Genomic DNA, 9,951 nt, shown 5'->3' with positions numbered 1-9,951 from the left:
TCGTTGCTGAAACAACCATCGTACAACGAGCCAATGGTCTCGTTGCCTAAGCCATGGCTGCGAGTCCTCCCAGCAGCAAACCCGCGTCGCACCCACTCTAAAATATGGTGCTCGGGAGAAAAGAAAAGAGTGTGCTCATCCCACTTTTGGAAAGGTCCTAGACTGGTAGAAGGGTCCTCGCCCTCATCGACGGGCTCGTCCTCCCGACGAGTGTCCTTAGACCATAAAGCGGAACCGCGTTGTCTAGCCATGCTATATTATGCAAAATAACAAAAATTACGGCTCTATAGTATCTAAGGTTTGTGTAGCCATATGATACTATGTTCGCAAAAAATAGAGTAAGTAGTATTAAAATAGAGCACAAATTCAATCCAAGCATAAATGGCATTTCCAAGCAATCAAACAATTTCTTGCAGGAAAAGTTGCCCGCAATAATCCCACCTTTTGGCCGTCCGCCTAAAATGATCCCACCTTTGGATTATTTTTAAATTTAAAAAAAAATGTTTTTCATATTTATGTGATTACATTTGTTATTTTATTAGTTTTACGAATATATCATTTTCTCCGTTTTTGTTTTAAAATATTAGATAAAATTCCTAATCTCAAAAGATCAGATAATATTTCGTATTTAATTAATGTAACTATTAAAATCTCATTGGTTAATTATGCTTATGTGGCACTTGAATTATTTATTGGATATAGCTATAATTTGTAATCTTACGTGGCACGTTAACTTATCTTAGGTGGCATAATCCTATGGAAAATTTGACAATTACCACCTTCTGTTATGTCCATTTTAGCAATTACCACCTTCTATTTTTTTTTTGAAAATTACCACCTTCTATTTTCAAAAACATCAAAAGTTACCACCTTCTTGCCCCTCTACTACCACGTGACGTCATTTTGGGCTCGTTCTTTCCCTTTTCTCCCTATTTTCCTCACATTTCTCATTCCTAACTCGATTCTCATCCCCCCTGTCACTTCTTTTCCCCCAAACAATCAAAAACACTTCAATTCACTCCTCCAAATCAAAATTGACGAACAATTATTGGTGGTTTGGGGGGAAAAAAGTGAAAGGGGAGATGAGAATCCAAATAGGAATAAGAAATGTGAGGGAAATAGGGAGGAAAGGGAAAGAATGGACCCAAAATGACGTCACGTGGTAGTTGGGGGGCAAGCTAAGAAGGTGGTAACTTTTGATGTTTTTGAAAATAGAAGGTGGTAATTTTAAAAAAAAAAATAGAAGGTGGTAATTGCTAAAATGGGCATAACAGAAGGAGATAATTGTCAAAATTTCCTAATCCTATTGTAGTTTTTAAAAAATATTAATCTTATGTGGCGCTCTAATAATTTTTAAAAAATAAAAATCCTACGTGGCGCTCTAAAATCTCAGGAAAAAACTCCCCTTTATGTATATATATATATATATATATTAGATTTCGGAACCAAAATAATAAAATAAAAAAAAATACTTTACTCGATAATAAAGGGCCCAAAATTTTTTTCCGCCCATAGGCCACCTAAAAGCTAGGAATGGGCTGTGACATTTATGTCTTTTCCTCTTGAAATTGCCTCAAATCTATTTGCTTCCAAAGAGATGCACGGTGGGGAAAATCCTTACTCATTGCTTGTAGGGATTGGAGGTATGGCTTACCTGTTTCTAAATAAGTAGATATGAGAGAACCAACATCTGCTAGGTTCCCCGCATTGATTGTATGGGCATGAATGAAATTTAGGCTTTGCTCATGTTTTAGTTCGTAATTGTCTGCAAATAAGATCTGTTTAGGTCGTCTTTAAAATCACCACTGTAAGAAACCACTGGTTCCTCTGTCTTGTGTAGCTCTCTTGTACTTGAAAAGTCTCAGACTTGTATTTTATCAGTATGTCCCATTACCTCCATGATTTCAATTCGATGATGCTGTTATTTACAATAAGTGTGGTATTTACACTTTTCACCAGTCTATTGCTGGAAAAGCTATCTCAGATCATATCAGTATGTTTCTCTAATCTCACCACTTACAGAATTATAAGCTGGTCAAGTCATTTAGAAAAATTGAATTAATAGACAATTTAACACCAAAACCAAATGAAAAGTACTACAGCTCTTACTGAGCACAGCATCATGGTACATAAAGCATTTAATCTGTAAAACAAATTATTCTACTGGGTGGTGTGTTTGTTGATGAAGGATATGAGGAGTTCATTAACCTTGTCGGGCAACTGTTCTTGAACAAAATGGCTTCCTTCTGGCATGAAGACAATCTCCAGGTCAGGCACACTCTTCTTGATTGCTCCGCTTTTTATGTATTCCTCCATGCCTGGGAAGTTTAAGACATAATCTTTTGCGCCCATGATTAGCAGTGCTGGAGCTTTGACTTGTGGATTTGGAACATCAATACTTTGGTACATGCTCCTACATTCAAACACAAAACTAGTATGATACTTTTGAACAAGTGTAGAGCTAAAGATAATCCAGCCTTACAGTGCTCTTCAAACCTGTCCATTTGTTATTAAATAGTTTCTGTTCATTTGTTGGATAATTTATGGGTCATGCATATTCACTTATATGGAACTTGCAGGGGTGTAAGGAATTTAGAATTTTCATATTATCTTGCATAAGCCGAAAGGCCCTCTTCGGGGTAAACTTTGGGTTATGCATATTTAATTTTTACCTATATGGAACTTGCAGGGCTGTACGAAATCCAGAATTTTCATACAGTCTTGCATAAGTTGAAAGGTCTTGTTCAGAGAACCAGGGGGGTAGTGGAGTACTTGGAGCAACAAGTTCCATTATTTCCTGATCATCTCCAGCTACCGGAAGCTCACTCCCTGAAAACAGTATGTAGATAATTCTTATTACTGTCTTAACGTCAAACCTACCAAAATCTGCCTCTGCCCTGCCTGGCTCCTGTTACAAGAAAGAACTAGATGTTTAGTCCTATAATTAAGGAGAGGGTGGTGGTTGTTTGCTACATGAATAGATTAGTTACCTTCCACCGTATGATGTAGAATCCTTTAGGAAAATGATCTAAATCGACAACAGTCGGTCCTGGTAGCATGAAAGGAACTCCCAAGGTTATGAAGCCAGACAATCGTTCAGGGTGGAGTACGGCTACTAGACTCACTATGATAGCTCCAAAGTCCTTCCCCACTAGGAAAACCTGCTTCATATGAATATCATTAGAATACTCTCACCGTATTCAGCTTCTAGATTTATTCGCAGATGAAGTAAAAGGCCTGCACTTCAGAGATTTTACAATAATAAAAAAAACAAGATCAAAAGTTCAAATCTCCTCTGTTTGATCCTCTATGTTTGGCCTCGATTTGCAGGTTAGAGAAGTTTATCCATTAAAATTATGCTCAAATGTGGCATCTTTCTGGAGAAAAGAACTTGATGAAGTTATGAACTTATGCGTTCTATTGTGAGGAAGAGATGGAAAGCGTGCATCCTGAACCTTATATTTTAGGTAGTAAAAATAATTTTCGGTATCATCCATTTGTGCAAGTGCAAATCGGTAACAAAAAGACAATGTTACCTTGTCAATACTCAAAGAGTTGAGTACACCTACGACATCCTCAACAAAGTCAGTTAAGGTTGTCTTTTCAGGCTCAGGTGGCTGATCAGACTGACCGTAACCTCTAAAATCAATGGCAATTGCGCGATATCCAGCCTCAGCAACAGCCACCATTTGATGCCTCCATGAGTACCAAATTTCTGGAAAACCATGCAGGAAAAACACTACTTTCTGACCTGCAGATCATATGAAATTATGATTCTTCAGAAATTTGAAGATTATCATTATTAAATAAAGTTATTCATCTGTGTATGCATAAACCTGTTCCGATCTCTGCTAGGTGAAGCTTTAGACTCCCAACTTGTACATGTTTGTGCTGAATCAGCTCCATTTGTGGCAACTACAGTAGCAAGAGTGATATCTGAATTGTTGATAAGTCAGTTATGGTAGGAGGATTAAACATAGTCACTTCTCTATCTTTTTTTGGTGAGAGGGTTGGTGGGAATGTGGTAGAAAGTCGGTATTTTTTTTGTCTCATTTTATAGTAATTTTATGGCATTACGCATCTACTTGGAAAATAACACTATCCATTTACATTGCCAATTGTACTATTTTGTCTTGCTTGCAAGTTTACACACAAGTCACAAATTATGATTTCTATTTATAAATACGGACCTACTGATACAAATTTGAAAATCGAAGACAACAGTACAATTTGACCAATCATAATTCTCTTAAAAGACGGGTGTACGTTAATTTATTGTAAAACGGGTTAAAGTGTATTAAAAGTATTTAAAGTTACCCTTTATATTACAAAAGTTATTGTTTTTCTAATAACTAGTTGTTTGCCCGTGCGCGTATTTGGTGATCTATGCTTGGTGATTAATGTGTAATTAATTAGTCGTTATATGTGTAGATTATTTCTAATGTAGAGAGTGAGGGGTAGCTAAAGTGGTTAGAGCTCCCTCCCAGTTTCCAGTAGATCATGGGATCGATTCTCACTTCGCCTTTGTGGCTCTCCAAACACCAAAAAAAAAGATTATTTCTAATGTTTTATTGGTAAAATAAATTGTTTTGCTAGTGTATTAATTTAATATATGTGTGTTAATTAGTAAAATAATTTCAACAAATTACTCACGATTTCAAAAGCGGTAGAAGTCATTATTAAATAGTTGATTTGAAATTTAATGGGTTGTTAAACATTTTGGTGCAAAAAATAGTTATTATAAATTTGAATTAAGAACTATGTAACTGTGTTAAATCAAATTTAAAAAGATATTATGAATTTGAATTTTGGTAGTATATTGATTTAGTCGTAGTTTAATCAAATTTAAGTATATTCCAGTTGTGATTTATTGTTGTAGAATTTTATATAGGAAAAATTAGAAAGAATAATCTGAACTTTATGGATCATTCTTTTTCTTTAATCCCTAACCGGTCAACTAAAGTCAATGACCTATTATATCAGGTCACTTGACACGTGTCAAGTCCTGATTGGTCCAAAATAAAATATAATAAAAAACAAAAAAATAAAAAAAACCACATTTTTTTTAAAAAAGAAAACCCAGCTAGTAGCCTCCCCTCCCCCACCGTTCCACCATAATCGACCTCCACCACCACAAAAACCTGCCGCCACGCCATCGCCGGAAAGCCGTCGTTTTTGCTCGAACCTCAGTGGACCGCGTCCATCCCTCGTCATTTTCCCCCTTTCCCGAAATCTCCTTCAAACCCCCCCCCCCACGCAACCACCAAAGCAACGGCCCTTTCCCACTTCCGTATAACCCCAATTACTCCTCCCCCACCCCAAAACCCTAGCTGCTAGGGTTTACGATGGTGAGGGAAGGGGTTTTTGGTGGTTTTCGAGAGTGGGCAAGGTGGTTTAGAGGGGTTTTCGAGAGTGGGGGAAGGGGTTTTTGGGGTTTTCAGGAGTGGGGCTAGTGGTGGCATGGGAGTTTCGAGGAGGGGATGGTGGTTTAGTCGAAGCGGCGACCCTAATGGCTGGCTGGCTGTGGTGGAAATACGACCGACAACGAGGGAGGTGGCTGGATTGGCGGGTTGCCGGATTTGGGGTTTTGGCTGGGTGGTTTTTCTTTTATAATTTTGTTTTTTATTTTAATTTTTTTTTATATGTTTTAAACAATTAATTTTTGACACGTGTCACTTTAACAAAAAAATAAAAGAAAAAACCCATTCAACCGGTAACCGGTATTTGGAATTGAAGAAAAAGAATACCCGCAAAAGTTCGGATTATTCAAGAATAAATGAAAGTTGGGATTATTCTACAAAAATTGAGGAAAGCTGGGATTATTTTTTTTAATTTTTCCTTTTATATATTGGTAATAGTACAATACTCTCTCCATCCCCGATCGATAGTCACTTTTGCTAAAAAAACACGAGAATTAAGGAAAAATAAAGAAAGTACATTGGAAAAGGAAATTTATTTTGGGTATGGAAACAAATAGAGAGAGAAAGTAATTAACGTACATGGGAAAGTAAAAGTTACATGAGAAACTTAAATTTGCGCAAATATTTTTTCAAATGTTAGAGAATTTTGGTAAAAAATTAATATTAATGGTATTTGAAAAAAGCAAATATGACTAACATTTAGAATCACCAAAAATGGCAAGAGTGACTATTAATCGAGGACGGAGGGAGTACATTGGAATTTTATATATTTTAGGGATTCCTTTTCAACAACTTGGTCGCACTTGCTCCACTCTCATTTAATCATTTCTTTATTAGCCCAAACTCTTTCTCTCCCTTTCTTTACCTACCTATTCCTTCTTGTCCCTAGCTTGTTTCATTTTCTAAAAGCTTTGAAAATAATAAGTTGTACTTGGTCCTTTTTCCTCTGGCTCCTCTCCCTCTCCCCAAGTCTTTCTATCTCACCTGACATTTCTCCATCTCCATATTTCTTTCCACCTCGCTTTCTCGTTTCCTTCTCTACCGGCCTTTGTCTCTCCCTCTTATCACACTATCTCTCTCTCTCCCGCCCCCTTTCTCATTTTATAGCTCTCTCTTGTTCTTTTTCAACCCCCTTCTCTTTCTCTTGGCCTAATTTCTATTTCTCTATCTTACCCCATCTCTCTCTCTTGTAGGAGTTTATTGGTACTACGCAGCGGAAATAAACATGAATCATATTCATAAAGTACCTAATCCAAGGATCTAATGCATAACACATAAAGAACAAATAATTGTACCTTTGAAGCGTGATTCCACGTGCGATCGAGCAAGAACAATGGGAGATAAAGAGCCCCAAGCGTGATTCCTCTACTTAGTCCACGGGCACAAGTTAAGACCTCCACTAATGCTAGTTAGTTGCAATTGAAACCTTCAATTGACCTTTTATGGAGAAGAGCGAGCAAAGAACCACCATTAACCACCACGAACACCACACGCGCCACCTAGGGTGGCCGGACGCACGGACGAGGGGAGGAGAGAGATAGCCGTGAGTTAGAGAGAGGATTAGGGGTTTTGGGATTGGTTGCCTTGATGTCAAAATTCACTGTGTGTGAATTATGACTGCTTACTACAAACCCTAGGCATGGATCTTATATATAGATCTCATCTCTAAATAAGAGCCCATGTCAAAAGCCCAAAACCTAATTCCAATCCAACTATGCTAGCCCAATCCAATTCATGATTAGTTAATTGCTCATGAGGCCCATTAATGAGCTTCTTACTTGCTTAACCCAATACCCTTGTGTGTGACCAATATAGGATCCATTCTAAAGGGTTTTGGACTATTTGACTAGCCCAAAGATCATCTCTCATAGTCTAGCAACAGAGGATGACGCACCAAAAGAACGAACTTATTATCTCCATAATAGTTGTTTAGGGTAATTTTACCCCTCCATGTGGCCCAATCAGAGGGTGACACGTGTCAGCCCGGGGATGGTCCAAAATGGACCTATCCCTGTTTGACACGTGTCATCCCAGATATTTGGGGGGAAAAAGTCGGCCTTCAGGCCCAAATCCCGAGAAAGCCGCAATGCGGCGCAGCCCATCACTGATTAGGGTTCTGTCACCTAATCAGGGGCAAAAATCCCAAGGACCCTATAAATAAGGAGATTCCCCTCTTTTGGAGGGCACGTTTTTCCATTTATTACAAACTGTCCCTTTGATAGAGACAACTGAGCTAGAAAACCTAGCAGATCTCCACCTAAATTTCCGTACCTTTTTCTCTCCTTTCAAGTTACTAACTTGATCATCGGAGGTGGAGCACCAACCAACAGGTGTCTCCGTTTGTCTTGTAGGTACAGGCCGCACCGGACCAGTCTTCGAGCTGTAACTCTCCCGAGGGACAAAAACACCCAAAACATTTGGCGCCGTCTATGGGGAGAGTACCTCAAGATGGTTCTAAGTTCTGTACCAATTCTCAATTCCACCTCTCTACGTCCGGGTACTCAGATGGGTACCCCAGACGACATGCAACCGGTTATTCAGCCGGAAGGGTTTGAAATCCCTCAACCTCCCCCTCAGCCTCAGCCAGAGGTATTCACTGAGGAGGAGGAAGAAGAAGAAGATAAAGATGTGGAGACCTACACATCTAAGGATGGCTCTCTCATCTCTAAATCTATTCGTTCCAGGGATCAACTGGAACGAAATGTAGACTAGGCGGGCCCAAGCAGGCGCCCATCTGGAAGGCCAGAAGGGGAAACCCAGAAGGCCAAAGGTCAAGCCCCAGTCACCCGAGATGAGCTCATGAAATTCATGACCTCTTTCAAAGGTGAAATCAAGGCCATGATCAACCAAAACAAGGCAGGCTCTAGCAAGAGTCAGCCGGCTAAGAAGACTCCCAATGATGGGAAGAAGAAGAAGCCGGTCAAGGACAGGCAGCCAACTCCTCACCCAAAGGAGAAGGCAGCCGCAAAACTTGACTAGTCTAAGATTTTGATGCCTCGGCGACCCCAGCCGGAGGCCAAGAAGACGTCTACCTTCGATGCTAGAGAAGTCATCAATCGAAGGAGGCAGCAGCAGTTTGAGTCAGCTTCTACCTCAAGCTTTCCAGACAGCTTCAAGCAGGCTTCTGCAAGGAAATCTCTGTCCTAGCATGAGAGTCGGACAGGCGGTAAATCCGTCAACACCGAACCTCAGCTGATGATAGGGTCTATGCCATACGCACCCCAGGCGCAGTATGGGCAATATGGCCTCCAATTCATGCAGCCACCTCCTTTTGGAGGCCAGGCGGCATATACTCCTGCCCAGCCTCTGGACTGGCAGCTCCGGCTAATGAGGCTAGGCGAACAGCCGTCTGCCTTTGCAGCCAATATAACCGAGGCGGCTCAGCCGGCCAAGGTTAAGAATGTATTGGTGGGCACCTATGATGGTACCACCAACCTAGAAGACCACCTGATGGCATATACCAACCTCATGTGCTTGCAGGGTTGGGACGATGCCACCTGGTGTCGTTGTTTCCCGGCTACACTGAAGGGCATTGCCCAACAGTGGTTTGGCAACTTGCCAGCCGGTTCTATTGATAGCTTCAAGAGGCTAGCCTTGTTGTTTGCTACCAACTTCTCAATGAACATCCCTGCCAAGAAAACGAGCCTTGATTTGAGCACCATTAGGCAGGGTGAGAGAGAAGGGCTACGCTCATATGTCAGGCGGTTCAACCTGGTCAGAATACAGATCCAGGGACTGTCTGACGAGGTAGCTTTCACAGAATTTTTCAAGGGTCTGAAGGATGGGTTGGCTTTTAAGTTCGACCTTGTTCGAAAAGGGGCATTTACGCTACAGGCGACCCTGAGGGAGGCGGAGAGCTACATTCAGGCTACTGACCTTTGCTCGCCTGGTAGCCAGTCAGACTCCAAGAAGTCTGACAAACAAAAAGAAAGCCGGTCAGCTCAGCCGGGTAACAAAAAAGAAGAGAGCAAAAAGAGAAAAGAAGTCTGGGCGGTTAGTGACTCTGATCAGCCGTCCCAGAAGAAAAAGAAAGAGTTTAAACCGTACGTCCCCAAGTACGAGTTTAAAAAAAATTGCAACTCCATCCTCATGGAGGTAAAGGACCGGCTGTCTATTGAGAAGCCGAACCCGATGAAGAGTTCTGTCCAGTCGCGGAACAAAAATAGATTTTGCCAGTTCCGTGAGGAGGTTGGCCATGACACCAACGACTGCTTCAGTCTACAGCGGACGTTGGACCGTCTGGCTGACAAGGGGCTTCTAAAGTCCTACATCTCTAAGTCCCCAGCCGGGGCAAAGAAGAAGAATAAGGGTCAGTCCTCCAAGGCTGGCCCCCAGCCTACTAGTGGTTCGGAAACCGACAAGGATCCGGTCTACACTATAGCAGGCGGATTTTCATGTGGTGGCCCTACCATCCGGGGCACCAAAAGCCATCTTCGAAAGATGGACAAGGATGATGATGAGCAGGTGTCTGCCTCCTCCACCTTCCCAGACGTCCTCATAACTGAGAAGGATAGGGGCAGCGTCCGCCGTC

General features: G+C 41.0%; 1 protein-coding gene across 1 annotated transcript; it reads right to left on the bottom strand.

Annotated features, from left to right (window-relative positions):
* Positions 1 to 1,989: 1,989 nt before the first annotated feature.
* Positions 1,990 to 4,041, bottom strand: LOC145621135 (epoxide hydrolase 2-like). Its single transcript, XM_081675866.1, has 5 exons — positions 3,837 to 4,041; positions 3,537 to 3,751; positions 2,991 to 3,161; positions 2,673 to 2,908; positions 1,990 to 2,413 (listed from the first exon to the last, which is right to left on the bottom strand). Exons 1-5 carry the CDS (start codon positions 3,904 to 3,906, stop codon positions 2,161 to 2,163), a joined length of 945 nt encoding a protein of 314 aa, XP_081531992.1. The 5' UTR covers positions 3,907 to 4,041; the 3' UTR covers positions 1,990 to 2,160.
* Between the last annotated feature and the right edge of the window lie 5,910 nt (positions 4,042 to 9,951).

This window comes from Chenopodium album, chromosome 27 (genome assembly GCF_948465745.1).
Source record: "Chenopodium album chromosome 27, dcCheAlbu1.1, whole genome shotgun sequence".
Taxonomy (NCBI): domain Eukaryota; kingdom Viridiplantae; phylum Streptophyta; class Magnoliopsida; order Caryophyllales; family Amaranthaceae; genus Chenopodium; species Chenopodium album.
This window is presented reverse-complemented; position numbering and strand designations above follow the sequence as displayed.